The following is a 22457-nucleotide window of genomic DNA, read 5'->3' as shown; positions in this document are numbered from 1 at the left end:
ATACTTCAGGCTGTTGTTCTTTCCAGATCTCTTCCACACCCCCATACTGAATGTAACCCCAAAATCATGACTTTTCTTCACCAAACTTGACGGATTTCTGTTTGAGTCTTGGGTCCATGCAGGTTCCAATTGGTTTCTGATGCAGCTCAACAGATGATTCATTTGAAAAATCGACCTTCTGCCACTTTTCCCAAATGATCGACTAGAAGTCAAGTTATTATTTATAGCTCTTACAACTAAAATCATGACAAGGCCTTTGTCAGGTATTGTATAACCACTATATGTGTAGTTAAGTCAGATCAACTGGCTGAATGAGTTTCTCTTCATATCAGGCTGACAACAATAACATCAAAAACAAGTATTTATTAACATGCATAACTACATGAAGTCATGTTTATAGGCATAAATTATTTTTGACTGAATACATCAAACACATTTTTTTTTTTTTTGCTGCTTGTTCAAACTACTTGATTAAAATAAGTTAAAACAACACAATTCTTGAGGTTTTCTTAGGACAATGTAATTGTTTCATGTTGAATCCACTTAAATTTGTTAAAACACCTTAATTGATTTGTGTTGGGACAATACACTACCTGACAAAAGTCTTGTCGTCGATCCCACTTGTAAGAGCAAAAAATAATAACTTGATTCTAGTTGATCATTTAAGCAGATTTTTGTCCCAACATCCAACTGCCTGAGGTATCAAGACATTTGCGCTGCCCATTACATTACAAACCACAGCAGAGAGCAAATTCTTCAGCAGGATAGCGCTCTTTCTCATACTTCATCCTCCACATCAAAGTTCCTAAAAGCAAAGAAGGTCAAGGTGCTCCGGGATTGGTCACCCCAGTCACCAGTCATGAACATTATTAAGCATATCCGGGGTAAGATGAAGGAGGAGGCATTGAAGATAAATTCAAAGTATCTTGATGAACTCTGGGAGTCCTGCAAGAACGCTTTCTTTGCCAACCCAGACGACTTTATTAATAAGTGATTTGAGTCATTTCAGAGATGTATGGATGCAGTCGTCCAAGCACATGGGAGTCAAACACAGTATTAATTATTTTTCCACTGCAGCATGACTTTATATTCTATACTGTACATTATTTCAGTTAAGTGACAAGACTTTTGTCTAAGCAAAGTCAGACATTACTGTCCTAATTAAATCATTAAAAATCAAAGCATGATCATAAATGTCATCTAGAGGCCTTTTATATAAGCCTCTTTTGATACCAAATGATCAACTAGAAGTCAAGTTATTATTTGGACAGGCTGACTTTTCTCAGGTAGTGTATGAAGGAAACCCAGCATTTTATTACAGTACATTAGAACTGTCCTTTCAATGAAAGATATGTGTGAAATTGCCTCAAAAATAATAGTTTTTAAGACTGTTTTCAATTGTTTCTAAAGGTTCAATGTGAGGATTAGCTTAGCAGAGTATAATGCGCTTACACACACACATATTAAGTATACTAGTCATTTTCGGTTCTGAATTGATTACAAGTAGTGGCCATATGCCAATATGATAAGCCTTTATATTTGGAAGTGGATAACCAATATATACGCTGACAAAAACAAATCAGATCAACTGGCAGAAATCATTTGTCTTCTTATTAGGCCGATGACAATAACATTAAACATAAGTTGACCAATATTGCTCCTGACATAAAGCATCATGCATAAATGATAAAAAAAAAATATGGATGATACATTATGTGTGACATTGCCTCAAAAAAAACTCAACTAATTCATAACTTATTTGCTTTTAGTTTTAAATCAAATGTACTCATTCAGTTTTGAATGTCCTGGCTATTTACCTTCACGGGTCTTTCTGGAGCAGAGCCTGATTGGCCGCCCAGCCTTCCTCCAACACAACCGCCATCCAGCAGCATCTACAGCAACACACAAAACCGCTATATCATTTCACTTAATGATGCCCCGAAATGACAGCAGCCATGTGAATCAGGGTGATTACTATCAAAACAAAATTAGAATCAATATAGCCGTCTTTCTCTTCTTGTGGCCGGCATAGCCAAATAATGCGGAGGCTTTTTTTTAGCATTGACTAGCCTGGGATGTTGGCCGATGTGCTTTGCGTTATTGACAGTAACTGGTGCAGTGGCTTGCCAGAGTCCCACTGAGATCAATACGCAAGCCAGGCGGGAGTCTTAAGCACCGTTCACACACACACACACATACAGACAGACAGATAAGCTAAACACACATTGAAATGAAGCCATTCAATACGCTGAGAGAAGAATTCCAAAAGTCTCGAAGAAGAAATACATGAAAAAGAGAAAATGAAGAACATTTTAGTATTTTGAGTGCTCACCCATACTAAAAGCGCAGCAACAATGCTGGTTGGTTGCTAATGGGTTTAAAGCCATTTTCAGTGCATTGCATTGGGATTGTGGGTCACCACAACAAAGACGGTTTGTGATGCATTCTTGTAGCACAAATACTACAGCATGACACTTGCGACACCAAGGTTGTGGGTTTGATTCCCATGGAAAGCAAGAACTGATCAAATGCGTACTGTAAATGAAAATTTAACCTGCTTTGCTTTGGATAAAACAATCTGCCAAATACAAAAACCAATATTTTAGTGACCTAAAAAGGCCAATGTTTTAAGAGTGGGGTTTTAAAAACAATACAGACATTTTAGGTGATAAGTTAACCAATAGCTTTTTATATTTGGAAGGAAATAACTGATATATGGGCTAATTACATAAATCTTGCTATGATTTTTCTGAACCTGATTACAAAACTGAACAAATGTATCGGCTTTTAAAACCTAACTGCGAAAAACAAGAAACCCACATACAGTGTTGAGGGTAATGCATTACAAGTATGCCGAGTTACAAAATTATATAACTTTAAGTAACAAGTAATGCATCACTTAAAAAAATTAAGTAATAACATTTTAGTTATTTTTTAAATTGTAACTCAAGTTTTTTTTTTTAGATTAGTTAATTCCCTTTACAAAAAATAATTTGCAGAATTAAAATTAGTGTAATCATGTTGAATCACACTCAGTGAAAGAATGAGCTCCTTGCGGGAACAGACAGTCACAAAGACGGCAGAGCCTTACATTTCTGTGATGGAAGCAGGGCTTGACATTAACACCCACCGGCCTGCCTAATGCGGGTAGATTTCAGCTGTGGAGGGTTAGACAGCCACTCCCACTAGCCACTTTGGCTGGTTGACAATAATTTAATTGCTAGTACTGGCTCCTCACGAAAAATGAGAGTTTTAGTTTATGACCAATTGTCAATATGTATGCAAACGTTAGAGTCGAGAAGCAGCACGACTAATAATTGTTTGATCTACCTCAAGACATGGGCAATTTATAATTGCAGCAAACTGTTTGGAAGCATTAAAAGTGCAAGAAGATGTCCAAAATCTTTACACGCATTGACCCACAGACTGTTTAGATGCATGTCACTGATGAGAAAATTACAGTATGATGACCGAAATGGCCTTGAACATCCATCAGGCACAATATGTAAACATGACATCAGATTAACGTTGTACCTCAACATTGCATTTTGTTTGGAAATGAAAAAAAAAAAAATCGGGTTGACGTCAGAACCCAACATCAGGCAGATGTCAATGTCCAACCTTTAACCTACAATCAAATAAATATCAACATCTAATGATGTTACAGCTTGACGTTGTGTGGACGTTACCATTATGACGTCTATCAGACTTTTGATTTTAGCTGCCATACCTGACGAATAAATTCTAGTATGTGACTTCAACATGTCGTTGGTTTAAGATCTCGACTTTGAATTTTGGTCACTATCTAACACAACATTAAATCAACCAAATATCAACGTCATTTGAGGTTGTTATTGATTGTCAATATAATGTTGTCCTTAGATGCTGGCTAGACTTTGAATTTTGGTCACCTGACATCACAACCTAAATCTAACACCTTATGACGTTGTGTGCCTGCTGGGCTATAACTAAACGCACTACAGAATGTTACGTTTACACACATTCACAAATTCCATGTAATCAGCTTTTTACAGCATAATACTACTTTTTAATCATAATTTGAGTAATATTTACAACAAATACTTTTACTCTACTTACACTACATTTTTAGGCAGGTAATGATAATTTTACTTCAGTATGATTTTTCAGTACTCTTTCCACCACTGACGGTGAGGACTATACACTGTAATTTTACACTGAATATTTAATTTGTGCCTGAATAGTTCCAGAAAACCTTAAAATACAGTTTTCTATCTCTGTTCTAAAGTATTTATCAAAGCTTGTGATTGGTTTATTATATTTTATGCAGATGCACTCCCCTACAAAATCATCCCAATAATCCAAATGATTAATTCTTTACAAATAGAGGCAGAATGTAATCGCAGAAAAATATCACAAATCAAATTTTCCAATATTGTGCATCTCTAACATTAGTGTGGGTCTGTGAAAGATAAGCAGGAAAGCGGCTAACGCTAAACACTTTAATGATGGAAGTAAAGGAGAAGTCTGGCTAAACCTCTCCCGGTAAAGACTGTCGGACAGAGCGGGTCAAATCTATAAGGTTGTGACCTCTTCCTGATCAGCAGTCGGTGAGCAGCGGTTGGCCTGTCCCATCCGTCGGTGCATGCTCTCCTCCATCATTGTCACCTCCTCCACTCGTTGTCGCTCTCGGCTGCTGTCCATCTCTCTACGGGACAAGTCTCTATGTCCTCCAGGAGCAGTCAAACGCAGATCCCTCACATTCTCTGCAATGGGATACGACAGTACGTCCACAGGCAAAGGAGTAATGGATGTTTCAGAGAAAAGAAGATGTATGTGGTATTAAATATGATCACCTGGAGTCAGGTACGTGAAAGTGGACAGGAACTGCTCGTATGTTTGCTCCCGGGCGTTGCAGAACTGATCCAGAGCTTCAGCCACGGCTTGGTCGGGATTGTTCATAGCTGAAACATTAACTACACCTGGCATCCCATCAAGCCTCTCTTAAACACTAAGAAAAGAAGAGATACAGAAAGATTGATATTTGCCTGTTACTATATTAAAGCCAACTGTACAGAAAGCCAATTTTCCATGCCACGTTAAAGTTAGTTCAACCCAAACAAAGAAAATCTTGTCATGCTGGGTTTCCGGTTGCATGGCAAAGGAGTAAGACGTGTCTGGCTTGAGCTCCCGACGATCTCCTGCTATACGATATAAAACCAGCGGCATATATCAAAACACTGTGTGATCTCTGCTTCGAATGTGTTTCTAAAATACTAGCTTATGGTGGAAAAACTATGCAAGTACAAGTACGATGCCTCATCTGGTTCTACAGAAGGCCTAACGCTAGCTCGTCTTTGAGTTCCACCGTCACCCAATCGCGGAAGCCCTTATCCCCTTCGGAGGGACTCGGCGGACTTGAAATCGGAGATTCTTCACTCGCTAAAGGCAGACATCTCAGGTGTTTAAATCCAAGTTGAAAAGTGCACTTGCCAATGATTTCAGCTCCCTTAAAAACGATTAAAAAGCGGTCAAACCAAAAATGATAAATAACACTGCGGTGACACACTCTGAGATGGACCAAATGAAAAATACGAAAAAAGTCATCAAACACTGTGTGATTTCTGCTTTGAATGCGTTTCTAAAATATAAGATAATGGTGGAAAAACTACGCAAGTACAAATACGATTCCTCATCTGGTTCTAGGACTAACTCCGCCTCATCTTTGAGTTCCACCTTCACCTGATTGTAGAAAAAAATGGACTCGGCAGACTTGAAATCGGATTTTTCACTCGTTAAAGGCGGATATCTCAGAGGTGTTTAAGTCCGAGCTGAAAAGTGCACTTGCCGATGATTTCAGCTCCCTCAAAAATGAAATACAAGAGATTAAAACTGAAACAACAAATAACACGCGGCAAAAGACTCTGAGATAGACCAAATGAACAATATGAAGGAAGTGGAAAGTGAGCTATCAACATGGTCAGATGAAGTGACAACTTTGCAGTAAGTAGTTACCGATTTGAAAGTGAAGATGATCGTGCTGAGAGAAAAATGTGAAGACAGGGAAGAATGAGAAGATGCAACATTAGGATACTGGGCGTAGCTGACACAGATCATCCTCATGTCGTTCTAAAGCCAAAGGAAATGTGTTTATCTTCTGAACACAAATGAAGCTATTATAAATCAAAATCTGAGAGAGTCTTTTAAGACTCACGCTTCAAAACATTCATGAGGAGACCATAAATTAAACATTATGCATCAGAGTGTTGGTTGAACAGTCTTTAAACAGAAAGACAGAAATCTCAAATATGTGATTAAATATATCGGTTGTGAAGAGGAACAATAGTCTTACACCATGTCCAAACTACACACACGTGGCAACACAACATGTGATAAAAGGTATCTTTTTCATGTCAAAACATGTGACGCATGCAATTTCTATTTTAGAAACTGATTCCATCCGCTTGTTTTCACGCTAAGCGGCTTCCGGGTCCAAGTGCCATACCAAACTGTATAGGGAGACTCATCAAATGGTAATAATAAACGCTTACAAAGTGGCGTAATGTATTACTTTCGAAAATCACAATTGCAATACATATCCACGTCTAATATCAGATAGCCAGAAAGGGATTCATCTTTTATAAATTGTTAAAATATTGGTGTTTGCGATGCAGCAAGTCCAGAGACTGTTGTGTACGCCATGATTTTATTTAAAATTCACTTCAATGTGTTGCATGACTAAATTGTGGTCATAAACTAATATTTTCTCCATCTAAATGAATAGCGGCTTAGACCTGGAAACAGTATTCCATACATCACCGATACGTCGCGACTTAACGAGTGGATTTCTGCAGCTTTACAACAGCATAAACTAGGGCTGGACGATTTGGTCTAAAATCTCGATTGATTGAACTATTTAACATCAATTACGATTAATTAATGATTATTTTATTTACTTATTCAATTTTTTTTTTACCCTCCACGCCACCCACACTCGTCAATGATACCAAGCTGACCAATCACAGAGCTTGCGATATGCATCATCGCAACATGTAGTTACTTTTTTTGAAAGGCCGGCATCAGCATGAGTCACGGTGAGTAGTATGCGACCGCGAAGGCTGTGCCAGACCATACGCTGTGCTTGATGCAGAAGAGTAAACAGAGCATGGTCACTTAACTCCACGAATGGTAGGGAAAGTAATTAAGAAAATTGACCTGAACAAATTAGATCGATTATCAGAATGTCCATTTCGATTAATCGCCCTGCCCTAGTGTAAATTACAAAGACAATTATAACCTCAGGTACAGATTATGGGCTATATTCAGTGTTAAATGCTACCAATGTGAGATCGGACACCATTATAAGTGACATTTATTGCCTTCCTATTGAAAGCAGCAGCAGATAGTTCACCAAAAAAAATAGCAAACAGTTTGAAAATGAAACTCAGTGACTCAACAACATCAGTCACTCAGCTCATGTACTTTAAATAATATTAAATTGGTTTAATATGTACTATTTAGATAATAACCCTTACTATTTCTTGAGAGAGCAATGGCTGACATTGAAATGTATCTGTTGTCGCGTCGACTTTGGTGCAGACAGCCAAATTGCTTGTCGCTGTAATATTGTCACGTTGTGTGTAGTCAGAACACAGTGTTACGGGTTAAAAACCATATCGAGGTGAGAATATAATTGCCAAAAATGTTCATTTTTATGTAAACTAATAGTATAAAGTAGGAAATAATAGCAAAAAAACAAATGAAATAAAAAGTGCAATGACAAAAAAAAAAAACTGATGAAGGGATCCTGCTGGGCTCCACTGCTTTACAGGTCACTTATCACAGCCGATATGCATTATATCTGCATTAGCCCTGATTGGAATGAAATTATCATTTTGAAGTTCAACTTAATTACAATCAATGACGAAGGGGGAAAAGGGGGGGGGATGGGCAGTGATTGCCATGACATTAAGATATAATGAAGAATGGCGTGATGATCGTCAGAAACTCGGAGCTGTCGCTGTGTCATTCATCACAAACATGCCCTGGGGAGAGCCGTCTTCAGGTGGCACAACATTAGTGGGGACAGAAACAGGTGCTACACTAGAGTCTAATTACTCTCCTCTATCAATAATACAGCGCAAATCCTTGCATGGCTTCAGGCATCAGCTGTTCTGCTGGCCCACCTCCTCCTCATCCCTACGGACTGCTACTCTTTCTGCAGGAGGAAGACTGTGTACAACTGCGTAGCTCACACAGAACAACATGGCGCTAGCAACATCAAGATTATGGGCTTGGTTCCCAGGGAATGCATGAACCGCTGATAAGAACAATTTCAATACAATGTAGGCTCTTTTGGAAAAAAGGGTCTGCAAATGTTTAAATGTACAACATCCATGTTTTCAGAACACCCAGATTTGTAGTATTCAGCATGTGTAAAATCAAACATAACACAATGAACTGCGTTTGAATTTGCTTTCCATTGCCAGGTTGGCATGGTGGCTCAGTGGTTAGCACTGTCACCTCACAGAAAGAAGGTCGCTTCGCATGCTTTCCCCTACACTCCAGACATGCGCTATAAGTGAATTAAATAAACTAAATCGCCCATTGTGTATGTCTGTGCATCTATGCGAGAGTGTTTGGGTGTTTCCCAGTGCTGGGTTGCGGCTGGAAAGCCATCTGCTGCTTAAAACATATGCCGGTGTCCTGACATTTTATCATACCTGTCAGATTATGCTCCCAACAATGTATTTGAATGGTTTTGAGGTTGGGGTTAGGTAGGTTAGGGCGATGTTACAGCTTCATCTTACAGTAATTTACATTTAAATTTACACTGGTAGCAAAATCTGATAGGTAGCATATTGCGTCATCAAAATAAGCTACCTACTTTTCGAATGAAAGGTAGGAAAAATCGGCAGAACACCGGAAAATAGCACAATAGCATACACAAGAGGATAACATTTTTTGGGGAATCCCACAGGTCACGGGATTACCGTGGGATGGGAGTCATCTTCCATTTTAATCACAGGATTGGGACAGTACAGGATTAAATATTAACAGGAACAGACCGGAGCGGGAACCAACCAACAAGAAGATGACAACAAATTGCACTGCCATTTTTGTAGTTTTCTTTTAATACGCCTACAATATAACGCAATTAAAAAAGAACTACACGACCCAGAAGCTATCAGTGCTGGAGGAAGCCAGCATCCGCGGAGAAATTGATGTGGTGAAAAAATGATTTGCAGCGCAAAGTTAGAGGTAATGACATGTCCATTACATTAACACAAGTAGTTGAGAAATCGGAAGTATTAAAGAAGTTCAGAGGGTAAACTGTGACGGTGATAAGACGCTGTATGCTGCTTGTAAAAAATGCTTAATCTTGGTCAAGTACACCAGTCATTCAGGGACGAGCAGTCTGAAAATGCACACTTGTGAAGTCTCATCTGACCGACAAAATTGCTTGCAGCTGTCATAATTCAGTGTTTTCATCAAAAGTATGAATTGAATTGAAACTATAAGAATTATTGTATGCATGTAGTGTGTGTGTGCACGTGTGTGTGTGAATGTATGTATGTATGTATGTATGTATGTATGTATGTGTTTGGTGTGTATATAGCCCCTTTCACACATACAGACCTTTCCGGATAATTGCCGGCAATTTTCCGGAAAGGTCTGTATGTGTGAACAGGTCCTTTTTGAAAATACCGGTAAATTCGTTCTGGCTATTTTCCGTAAAGAGAAGTTGTAACATTACCGGTAATTTGCCGGAATGCTGCGCTGTGTGAATGCAGAAGGAAGATTACCGTAATAAGCGCGTGCACGTCTAGAACGTGCTGACGTGAGACGTCTGCTTTAGCCAATCACAACAGTCAGACGCATTTACGTCCGCGCGGTTTGTGAGAATAAAAACCTTTGAATATTTTTCCAAACACATTTAGCTGCTAGAAGTTAGTCAGATCACGTTTATATGTTCTTCTTTATGCCAACTGTGTAAATAATCATCGATGAGATGCTTATGATAAGCCGTTGTTTGTTTACCTTTAAGCTTTGCGTGTGCCTGTGAAACAGCCTGTGAGCGCCTGCACACGCACATATTATGAACATCTCGACATGAGAAAGTGATCCTGCGAAAGTTGTTTACAATATTGATCATCCACAGAGTTTGTAATTTAGTCAAATGTTTACAAATACAAGCGCAGCCGTTTAAAGCTCATTTGTGGTGAATGATGTCAGAATTTACCGGTATTTTGAAATGGATGTGTGAACGCTCTTTTCCGGAAAAATTCCGTAACGTCCTCGCCTGTGTGAACAGCGCTTTTTTGAATATACCGGTAAAGTCGTTCCGGAAATTTTCCAGATATTTACCGGTATCACTGTGTGAAAGGGGCTTATATATGTGTGTGTGTGTGTGTGTGTGTGTGTATATATACACATATACTGTACATACATACATATAACTTTTGTTTCTGCTTATTATGTATTTTTTTCAACACATGTTAATGTTTAATCGTTAAAATTGTGCATGCTGCAATTCTCTCGTTATGCAAGAGCATATTGGATGAATTTTGTCAACATATTAATTGAAAAAAATTCAGTAAATGAGTAAAATGCAGCTTGGTGTGAACTATGTACTTTTATTTATTGTAACTGATCTCCAGAAAATTAAGAAGAAGGGACTCAGCAGCTGGTCTAAAGCAGCCGATACAACCAAATTCTATATATTATTTAATGACTAAAAGTAAAAAAAAAAAAAATGGGAGCGGTACTGGAGCGGGAGTCATTTTAAACAAGAGCGGGATGGGACAGGATTATTTTTTTTTAAATTTGGTCTGGCAGTGGGACGGGACAGGATTTCTTTATGTGGGAGTGGGACCGGACAGGAATGAAAATCCACTCCTGTGTCATCCTCTATAGCACACACAGACAATGTAACGTCACCAGAAATGATGTCAAGACTTCAGTGTTTTTCAGGAATGTGTACTGTATTACTACTGTACAGCTCACTTTTTAGATGTTCCTTGACCAAACATACTCAAACACACAGAAATTTACACTAACAAACATTGTATAAGTCTGAAACATCTGTAGTCTGCTTCTTGTGACTAGAAAAGAAAGGTTTACCTCCACAGTTCTTACCAGCTGGCCTACATTACACTCACCACCTCTAAACCTCACTCCCATCAAGGTCAAGATACCAGTGTAACACCTCTGGTTCTCCTTGGCCTGCTCCAAGCAAGATTCGAATCAGCAATTTTGGCACAAGATTACATTTTCAGACACTTGTAACTCAGGAATGAGGAAAATGTAGCACGGTGACAAAACCTGAATGCCTGCAAACCATACTTTGGGCTTCAGTCTTTAGAGGCTGCCTAATCCATTAAACAACTATTGCTATTGTGATAAAAGTATATGTTATATTGCAATAAATTACATTATGTTTTGTGCACACATAGGTTGTTTATTAAAATTTGTCCAATCAGATGGATCCTGTTATGTGATTGGCTAGACTGATCCAAAGGTAAACCTACTGCCTCAGAGCAGAATATTGAAAACATGGCGGGAGTACAGACGAGGGGAAAACAGCAACAGCGAATAAAAATCTGAATTTCTTCTCATGTGTTCAGCTAATCAAATTGTTTAAAAGTCTAAGGTCCTGTCCAAATGAAGACAGGTATTTTCAGACTCGTATTTTTTTTAATGCAGTTTGGCTGTTTGTTCACTTAAAAATGCAGTATCAGGTGACTGAAACCAAAAGTTTCTGAAAACTCCAGCCATGATGAATATTTTTCAAAACTCTGGTTAAAGTATGGACACTACAACCATAATATCAGACCCTTAAAACGGTTATGGAATTCCATAAAATACGACCATGAGATTGGTCAGGCACTAAAACATTAAAATTTCTAATCTGAGAAGAAGATCAGCTAGGAAACCAGTTGTTCAACTGTCCCAGTCACCCATCCTGAGCCCCACTCTCTGGCCTACCTTCTCCACCAGAGCAGATCACACACATTCCACACAGAAGGCAAAAGCTATAAACAGACACACACACACACACACACACACATACATATACATATATATATATATATATATATATATATATATATATATATATATATATATAGAGAGAGAGAGAGAGAGAGCTTAACTACATTCAAAGCTACCCCCTGGGAAATGTAGCAAGCTAAGCTAAAAGCTACAAGGCAAAAGTAGCTTAGCTACATCCAAGCTATTTTTGCAATTTTTATTTTGAAATTGAAGCAACTTAAATTCAAGTCAATCATATCTTAGTGATTAATAAAACTGTCAATGAAACATATGAGGCATAACAGTTCGGTTCAGTTATTGACTGTAAATGCTGTACTAAACAGAAACAAATTATAGTATAACAGCTAAAACAAAAAATCCAATAAAACCAGGTGTTACACATATACACACTATAGTAAAGGGATTTTTTTTGGAATTATATATATATATATATATATATATATATATATATATATATATATATATATATATATATATATATATATATATATATATATATATTAATACATCCTAACATGTACTTCTCGAGGTATGGTCACGAGGAATCCTGCTTCAGAAATAACTCCTCTCCCTCAGTCATCTTTCCATCAAGCAAGTTTCGGTTGGCGACATCACCAATCAGAGGTGGCAGTAAGCTACTGCCAAGCTACTGAGAAATGTAGTTAAGCTAGTAGCGTCACTACTTGTAGCGACGCTACTGCCCAACATTGTATATATATACATACACATATATATATACATACATACACACATATACATACATATATATATATATATATATATATATATATATATATATATATATATATATATATATATATATATATATTCGGTTAACCGACATAATGTTACCCCTTGATTTCTTACTTCATCACTGCGGTAACAAAAAATCTGTTACCGTCACAGTCCTAATAACAATACTCAACAACACTGCATATCTTCCCAGTATCAGCCCTACTTGTCAGCCTCTGTCGCATAAATACTGCTCGAGCAAAATCAATCCTAATGTAAAATAGTATACGTTCATCATTATAATGCAAACACTGTAGAACTGTTGTGTTGTGCCTTGCATTTCATTCTCAGTTTCTTATCGTCTGTCTCTTTTTACGACAGAGCTAGAAAAAACTAGCCTTCATTTGCCATCGCCGTATGCAAATCCACTCCAGAACTCAACAGGTTTGTTCTGCGGCGGGTGTAAGTGTGAACACCGGCATGTAAGTGCGCTTGAGCAGGAGAATAAAGCGCTCAGAGACACCGGAGGAATCCTTTATTTTGCGTTGCGCCTCAGGGGATTCGCTGAGCCTTCTCTTCATGGCCCTGCTCTTCAGACACAGGTGCTCCGCTGTTTGTGTTTTTCACTGTTCTTCAGGCACTCGTGGTTACGGGTTTTTGTTTTGCACTCTTGCACACACATCTCTCGGCCTCCAAAACAAACACACAACTGCACGAGGGCTCGAAGCCCCCACCGAAAAACAAAAACATTATGCTAATGAGGAAGGCACAGCTGTTCCCTTCTTCACTCTCTCTCTCGTTCTTTCAACAACAGTCGCCTAATTTCTCTCGTTCCTTTAAAGAGCCGCCAAGCAGAAACAGTTAATGCAAATATAAGCCTGCGGGAAATAAGGAGAATTTTTACAAAATCCGAGCTTCCCCTCCTGCCAAAATGTGATGTGTGACTCACGCATTCGATATTTGGTGTAATGAGAGTGAATCATTCTGCTCCACACCGAACCCGATGCCACAGACCACTCAGATGCACACCGAGGAGACTATTTTAACAGCACATTACATCCAGACTGTCACAGATGCATTACCAAGAGTGTGATTTCAGTGTCGAATGCAGGTCTTAAAGGAAAATCTGTTGCGATTGCATGTGCGCTAACTAGACACGACCAACGAATGGGAACAATCTGTGAAATATTATACAATCACAGGCAATTAAAAGATGTTTAAAGTTCAATTTAGTTTTAATTAATATGTTATATAAAACTAATCTGTTTTAAATGTATATTTATGATTTTAGCTTTAGCTAGCCTCTTGACCAGCAGCTGAAGTGTCCGGCAAGTACCTAAAAGGGAGACCACATGGGAAAGCTAGGTTGCTCCCGGAAGAGGTGTTAGTAAACCAGCAGGTCTACCTGTGGTCTGTGTGGGTCCTAATGCCCCAGTATAAACCAGCAGGTCAACCTGTGGTCTGTGTGGGTCCTAATGCCCCAGTATAAACCAGCAGGTCTACCTGTGGTCTGTGTGGGTCCTAATGCCCCAGTATAAACCAGCAGGTCAACCTGTAGTCTGTGTGGGTCCTAATGCCCCAGTATAAACCAGCAGGTCTACCTGTGGTCTGTGTGGGTCCTAATGCCCCAGTATAAACCAACAGGTCAACCTGTGATCTGTGTGGGTCCTAATGCCCCAGTATAAACCAGCAGGTCAACCTGTGGTCTGTGTGGGTCCTAATGCCCCAGTATAAACCAGCAGGTCAACCTGTGGTCTGTGTGGGTCCTAATGCCCCAGTATAAACCAGCAGGTCAACGTGTGGTCTGTGTGGGTCCTAATGCCCTGGTATAAACCAGCAGGTCAACTTGTGGTCTGTGTGGGTCCTAATGCCCCGGTATAAACCAGCATGTCAACCTGTGGTCTGTGTGGGTCCTAATGCCCCGGTATAAACCAGCAGATCAACCTGTGGTCTGTGTGGGTCCTAATGCCCCAGTATAAACCAGCAGGTCAACCTGTGGTCTGTGTGGGTCCTAATGCCCCGGTACAAACCAGCATGTCAACCTGTGGTCTGTGTGGGTCCTAATGCCCCAGTATAAACCAGCAGGTCAACCTGTGGTCTGTGTGGGTCCTAATGCCCCAGTATAAACCAGCAGGTCTACCTGTGGTCTGTGTGGGTCCTAATGCCCCGGTACAAACCAGCATGTCAACCTGTGGTCTGTGTGGGTCCTAATGCCCCAGTATAAACCAGCAGGTCAACCTGTGGTCTGTGTGGGTCCTAATGCCCCAGTATAAACCAGCAGGTCTACCTGTGGTCTGTGTGGGTCCTAATGCCCCAGTATAAACCAGCAGGTCAACCTGTGGTCTGTGTGGGTCCTAATGCCCCAGTATAAACCAGCAGGTCTACCTGTGGTCTGTGTGGGTCCTAATGCACCAGTATAAACCAGCAGGTCAACCTGTGGTCTGTGTGGGTTCTAATGCCCCAGTATAAACCAGCAGGTCAACCTGTGGTCTGTGTGGGTCCAAATGCCCCAGTACAAACCAGCAGGTCAACCTGTGGTCTGTGTGGGTCCTAATGCCCCAGTATAAACCAGCAGGTCAACCTGTGGTCTGTGTGGGTCCTAATGCCCCGGTACAAACCAGCATGTCAACCTGTGGTCTGTGTGGGTCCTAATGCCCCGGTATAAACCAGCAGATCAACCTGTGGTCTGTGTGGGTCCTAATGCCCCAGTATAAACCAGCAGATCAACCTGTGGTCTGTGTGGGTCCTAAAGTCCCAGGATAAACCAGCATGTCAACCTGTGGTCTGTGTGGGTCCTAATGCCCCGGTATAAACCAGCAGATCAACCTGTGGTCTGTGTGGGTCCTAATGCCCCAGGATAAACCAGCAGGTCAACCTGTGGTCTGTGTGGGTCCTAATGCCCCAGTATAAACCAGCAGGTCAACCTGTGGTCTGTGTGGGTCCTAATGCCCCAGTATATTGATGGAGACTCTATACTGCTCGGTGAGCTCCATCTTTCGGATAAGATGTTAAAACAAGGTCCCGACTCTCTGTGGTGGTAAAAAATTCCCAGGATGTCCTTCCTACCCTGGCATCCTGGACAAATTTGCTCACTGTCCTCTGTCCATCATGGCCTCCTAACCATCCCCATATCATAATTGGCTTTATCACTCTAGCTGGGGCCGAAATCGCATACTTCCATTTTATGAGGTACGCTAAAATCAGTATGCGAGCCAAGTAATATGTCCGAATACTTCCGGCGAGATTCTAGAGTGTGCATTCGATGCACGCTACGCTATTCCATGATGCCCCGTGAGAGAATTCTTGAATCGGAGAGAAGCAACGCAACTCATGCGGGTAGGTTACGTGACGATGACATATTGGCGGATGTAGTACGTCCAAGTTCCATTCATACTGCTCACATTCATATTTTATAGAATGTTCTTTTCCCACAGCCAAGTAGTAAGTTTAAATTCAAATACAGTACCTACTAAGTAGTAGTAGACGGTTTCGGACGCAGCCCCTGTCTCCTCTCCACCAATATACTGGTGTGTAGTGTGCGGTCTGGTGCAATATGGCTGCCATCGCGTCATCCAGGTGGATGCTGCACACTGGTGGTTGATGAGGAGATTTTGCCCAAAAAAGTGTTTTGAGTTTCCAGAAAAGCGCGATATAAATGTAAGGAATTATCATTAGCTTATTATAATGGAACTTTCTGGATAACTTGTGCCAGAGCTAGGGGCCATTAAAACTTTGCCCTGGGGTACCTCAGGGAGCTGCAAGGAAGTGCTATAGGGCTAATGAAATGTTTGGGGGAAAAAAAAAAATTTTATAAGTAAAAATAAAACTAAAATAATTAATAATTTCATTGTTGAAAATTATAGTAAAATTGATAAACAAGATAAGCAGCATTAGTATAAAAAACTAAAAACAAACGTAATTTAAAATAATTAAATTGTTTTAAATAAATTATACAAAATAATGTTTACAACGACACGGTGGTGCAGTAGGTAGTGCTGTCGCCAGCAAAGCAAGAAGGTCGCTGGTTCGAGCCTCAGCTGGATCACTTGATGTTTCTGTGTGGAGCATTCGCGTGCGTTTAACCCCAGATTAATAAAGAGACTAAGCCGAAAAGAAAATAAATGTATGAAAATGTTTACGTAAAATGTAAATAAATGCATGATTAATAAAATATATGAATTTTAAAGATTGAGGTAGAATTGTTTTATTATTCACACATTTGGTTATTTTTAATCAGTGACAACTTGTGATGCTCTTTATATTGTTTATTACGCTACTTTGAATATTCAGTCTCAAATTGCATGTAAATACGACTTCAAAACAGAATTAGTTTAATTTAATTGCCTGTAAACAGTGTTGTACTTTGATGGTGATTGTCTGATAATAATATGATTTCACTATTTAAAATTTGAAAAAAAAAAATCTGAAAAATACTCACCGGCCACTTTATTAGGTACACCTGTCTAACTGCTTGTTAACGTAAATTTCTAATCAGCCAATCACCAGGCAGCAACTCAGTGCATTTAGGCATGTAGACATGGTCAAGACGATCTGCTGCAGTTCAAAGCGAGCATCAGAATGGAGAAGCAAGGTGATTTAAGTGACTTTAAACGTGACGTGTTTGTTGGTGCCAGACGGGCTGGTCTGAGTATTTCAGAAACTGCTGATTTACTGGGGTTTTCACACACAAACATCTCTGGGGTTTACAGAGAATGGTCCAAAAAAAGATAATATCCAGTGAGCGGCAGTTCTGTGGGGGCAAATGTCTTGTTGATGCCAGAGGTCAGAGGAGAATGGCCTGACTGGTTCCAGCTGATAGAAAGGCAACAGTAATTCAAATAACCACTCGTTAGAACTGAGGCATGCAGAAGAGCACCTTTGAACACAACATGTCGAACCTTGAGGCGGGTGGGCTACAGCAGCTCAAGACCACATCGGGTGCCACTCCTGTCAGCTAAGAACAGGAAACTGAGGCTACAATTCGCACAGGCTCAACATAAGTAGACAATAGAAGATTGAACATTATGTTGCCTGGTCAGATGGATACATTCTACCTTGTATCAACAGTTCAGGCTGGTGATGGTGGTGTAATGGTGTGGGGGATATATTCTTGGCACACTTTGGGCCCATTAGTACCAATTAACCATCGTGTCAACGCCACAGCCTAACTGAGTATTGTTGCTGACCATGTTCATTTCTTTTTGACCACAGTGTACCCATCTTCTGATGGCTACTTCCTGCAGGATAATGCACCATGTCATAAAGCGTGAATGATCTCAGACTGGTTTCTTGAACATGACAATGAGTTCACTGTGCTCGAATGACCTCCACAGTCACCAGATCTCAATCCAATAGAGCGCCTTTGGGGTGTGGTAGAATGGAAGATTCGCATCCTGGATGTGCAGCCGACAAATCTGCATGATGCTAGCATGTCAATATGGACCAAAATCTCTGAGGAATTTTCCAGTACCTGGTTGAAATGCAAAAGGAAGGGAATCTATGCTAAGGCAAAAAGAGGTCCAACCCAGTACTAGTGGGGTGTACATAATAAAGTGGCCGGTGAGTGTATATTGTTAAGGATATCTAGATAATCCAAATAATTTACAGCACTATTTAAAAAAAAAAACTTTATGTCACCAAGTCTGCATTTATTTGATCACAATTACAGTCGAAAAAGCAATATCGGGATACATTGTTTCCATTTAAAATAACTATATTATATTTTAAATATTTTTGACAATGTTATTTCTTTAATGCCAAAGCTAAATTGTATTCAATCTGAATTTTAGTGTCACATGATCCTTCAGAAAATATTAACACATTGCTAAAAATGTATATTATTATCAATTTGGATTTTTTTTTTTTTTGTATATTAACCTATGCTATTGGTTACTATACAAAAGTATTACTGTGAATATATGCATATACAGAACCGTATCAAGCGCGGGGGGTGGTTGGGTTATGTCCCCATTTGGAAAGACCTGGAAACATTCATAATGACTAAAATTGCACGGAAAAATATAATATCTATGAGTATTGCTGATCAGCAGCACAAAACCAGAACTCCATATTAATAAACAGCCAATGATGCAGTGAGTTTGTGCATGTTTTCATTCAAACTCGTGTGATTGTGCTCAAACACCTGTTGTGAGCAGCAGTTGCAAACAGTAAACCTCAAGAGGAGCCAGTCAACCTTCACAAACACTCAACCTCTGGCTCACTCACTAAACAATTCGCGTTAATATCTAAAATAAAAATTTCCAGCACCAAACAGCTCTCAGATTTCGGAGTACACTGACCAAGAGGTAAGAAGTAACGTTACATTACTAGGACGACTATTGTAAGACTAGATATGTAATATTTGGAAGCGTACGTGTTTTAAGTGACATATAGAGTAGAGGAACTGATGGAAATACGATTTGCATAATGTAAAATGATATATATTAAAATATAGGCTACAGTAGGTAACGTGGTTTACATATAACGTTACTGTGTTAATGTAGTGCTCAGTTACTCGTGTTGACAGTTATTATTAGTGCTTGCTAATTTGTTTGTTAATGCTTCTCTTGCGTATTTGATTACCTTCAGGCGAATCTAAAACATATCAGATGTAGAAACGGCAGAAAAATGTTGAAGAAAATACGAGAATAGTAGCTTTTGGAGCACATAGAAAAGTACATCAGATAAAGCCTACCGTTTAAACGCAGACGCCGCTCTCGCACTGAATGCTGGGTACTGTAGTCCTTATATTGTATGCTTAATGTGCGTCTCAACGGGAAACTAGAGTTAGGAAAACTACAATTTCCTGTGGAAAATGTTTCTGTTTTCGGGGAAACAGCGAAAGAAAGATATGGTTCCGCGTTTTTTTCTTACTTTGAATAATAAAATAAGACCTAACTACACACTTCGCTTACTCTTATGCTAATTTGAAGCACTAGCATTCTTTGATACAATGATAATCATTTAAACATCACAGTTATACTACAAATACTATGGTTAAACTATGTCTAGTGTAGTGTAACACTATGGTTGCCATTGTTATCTTTAAGTTTAAGTATTATCTGTGGTAAAGCCATGGTTGGTTTTTATAAGAGGTAATAAAATTAACATTGTACAATTAAATGACTATAAATTAATGTTTTTTTTTATTTTTTTTACACAGCTACCTTCAAAAAGATGTCCTTACAGCCTCTAACAGCAGTGAATTGTGGCAGCCTTGTGCAACCAGGTTTCTCCTTACTAGACCTGGAGGGTGATGTTTACCTCTTTGGACAAAAGGGCTGGCCAAAACGCTCATGTCCAACTGGGATATTTGGTGTACGCATTAAAAAAGGAGAACTTAAACTGCGTGCCATTTCATTTTCCAACAACTCCAGTTATCTCCCTCCCCTCCGATGTCCTGCGATAGCTCACTTCGAGGCTCAAGACGGCAAACCTGAATGTTACCTCATTCATGGCGGCCGAACACCCAACAACGAGCTGTCCTCCAGTCTCTACATGTTGAGCGTAGACAGCAGAGGCTGCAATCGTAAAGTCACATTGCGTTGTGAAGAAAAAGAGCTAGTTGGAGATGTCCCTAGTGCTCGATATGGCCATACCCTCAGTGTGATAAATAGCCGAGGGAAAACTGCATGCGTTCTGTTTGGTGGCAGATCTTATATGCCCCCAACCGAAAGGACCACGCAGAACTGGAACAGTGTAGTGGACTGTCCGCCTCAAGTCTACCTTATTGACCTAGAGTTTGGCTGCTGTACGGCTCACACCCTCCCCGAGCTAACAGATGGCCAGTCATTTCATGTAGCCCTAGCTAGACAGGATTGTGTCTACTTCCTAGGTGGTCACATCCTCAGCTCCGACTGCCGACCCTCTCGTTTGATCCGTCTCCATGTGGAGCTTCTCCTTGGAAGCCCTGTCCTTACCTGCACCATTCTTCACGAAGGTCTCACAATCACCAGTGCCATAGCCTCCCCTATTGGCTATCATGAGTACATCATTTTCGGCGGATACCAATCTGAGACTCAGAAGCGCATGGAGTGCACCTACGTTGGCCTGGATGATGTGGGAGTCCATATGGAGTCTCGCGAACCTCCACAGTGGACCAGCGAGATCAGCCACAGTCGTACTTGGTTTGGTGGCAGCTTGGGCAAAGGAACTGCTCTAGTTGCAATTCCTTCAGAAGGAAACCCGACCCCGCCAGAAGCCTACCATTTCTACCAAGTGAGCTTCCAGAAGGAACAAGATGGAGAAGCTACGGCACAGGGAGGCAGCCAGGAGTCCACTGATTTCGAGGACTCTGCACCTTTGGAAGACTCTGAGGAGCTGTACTTTGGCCGAGAGCCTCACGAGCTGGAGTATAGCAGCGATGTAGAGGGCGACACCTATAACGAGGAAGATGAGGAGGATGAATCTCAGACAGGCTACTGGATCAAGTGCTGCCTGTCCTGCCAGGTGGACCCCAATATCTGGGAGCCCTACTATTCTACTGAGCTCACCCGACCTGCCATGATCTTCTGCTCCAGGGGTGAAGGTGGACACTGGGTCCATGCCCAATGCATGGAGCTCCCTGAAAGCCTTCTGCTCCAACTCTCCCAAGATAACAGCAAGTACTTCTGCTTGGATCATGGTGGCCTGCCCAAACAGGAGATGACTCCTCCGAAGCAGATGTTACCAGTGAAGAGAGTCCCAATGAAGATGACCCACCGCAAGGCTCCTGTCTCACTGAAGATGACCCCAGCTAAGAAGACCTTTCTGCGAAGACTTTTTGACTGATTTGTTCTTCTTTTCTCTTCACATGGTTCTTGTTGAAAATACTTGAAAGTATTTGAATTTCAGACTTATGGATTCAAGGCCTGGAAAGTACTTTAAAACAGCCGTTTCAAATGTTATCACTGTATTGAATGGGCATTATGAGTGGTTATCAGCCTATAGATGTGGGCCAGTAGGGGCCTTCTGGGCCTACTTGTAGGTTCAGAAGGCTGTTATCATGCATCCACATGGTTAATCAGCTATAGATCACTTACGGCTGCAGCTGAAAGTTAACAAGAATTATTTATATTATCTATTAAATGTCCCATTAGTAGCTTTTTATTAACGGCTACCCCAACCCTAAACCCATCCATCATAGTAATGTAAAAGCAGATCTGGATCTGGAGTCTTCTCTATTAGTATAGCTGATTAACCATGTGGATGAATGATAACAGCATTCTCAGCCTACTAGTAGGCGCAGAAGGCCCCTACTGGCCCATATCTATTAGGTGATAACCACTGATAATGCTCATTTAATCAAGTGATAACATCCGAAGCGGGTGCTTAAAAACAAACATAGGCCCTTGACTACATATGCTGAGGTATGAATAACAAAGGTGCTTGATTTGAAAATTAATATTGAAAGTGCTTGAATCTGGTGTCCATGAAATTATAGGAACCCAGTGTTCATCATGACATCAGCTTTGTTTATATTGTTGTTCATTTTTAACATTTTAATGGGGATTTATACTAACAGAAACTTGGGGATGTGTAATTTCCATTTAGAAACATCATAAATGTGTTAAGTATTGCTGTAGTAATTGGCTATATGGATTTATTTTTACAATGTTTGTGTATTATTTCTAAGATAATTTGTTGTCATTTTAAAATGTGAAGGGGAGGGGCATGTTTTTTGTGCTTGAATAAAGAGAAATCATTAAAATATA

General features: G+C 40.1%; 2 protein-coding genes across 4 annotated transcripts in view; one reads left to right on the top strand and one right to left on the bottom strand.

The window, feature by feature from the left end:
• The window catches only part of iftap (intraflagellar transport associated protein), a 27759-nt gene extending 8274 nt beyond the window's left edge, over window positions 1-19485 (bottom strand). For 2 of the 3 annotated variants that reach the window (XM_087311792.1, XM_087311794.1), the window contains exons 1-4: window positions 19460-19485; window positions 4836-4990; window positions 4570-4745; window positions 1818-1892 (exon numbers count right to left, since the gene is read on the bottom strand). In XM_087311792.1, coding sequence (XP_087167918.1) covers window positions 1818-1892; window positions 4570-4745; window positions 4836-4968 — 384 coding nt within the window. In that variant the 5' untranslated portion in view covers window positions 4969-4990; window positions 19460-19485. Of the gene's footprint in view, window positions 1-1817; window positions 1893-4569; window positions 4746-4835; window positions 4991-19347 lie in introns of all 3 variants that reach the window. The other variant, XM_087311793.1, reaches the window with a different exon arrangement.
• On the top strand, window positions 18919-22457 carry rag2 (recombination activating gene 2). The gene is given in 2 exon segments (NM_131385.4): window positions 18919-19070; window positions 19928-22457. A coding segment is annotated over 1 exon segment (1593 nt). The 5' UTR covers window positions 18919-19070; window positions 19928-19941; the 3' UTR covers window positions 21535-22457.

Source organism: Danio rerio, chromosome 25 (assembly GCF_052040795.2).
Source record: "Danio rerio strain M-AB ecotype USA chromosome 25, GRCz13ab, whole genome shotgun sequence".
Classification (NCBI taxonomy): domain Eukaryota; kingdom Metazoa; phylum Chordata; class Actinopteri; order Cypriniformes; family Danionidae; genus Danio; species Danio rerio.
The sequence above is the reverse complement of the archived record's forward strand: the minus strand, read 5'-3'. Positions and strand labels throughout refer to the sequence as shown.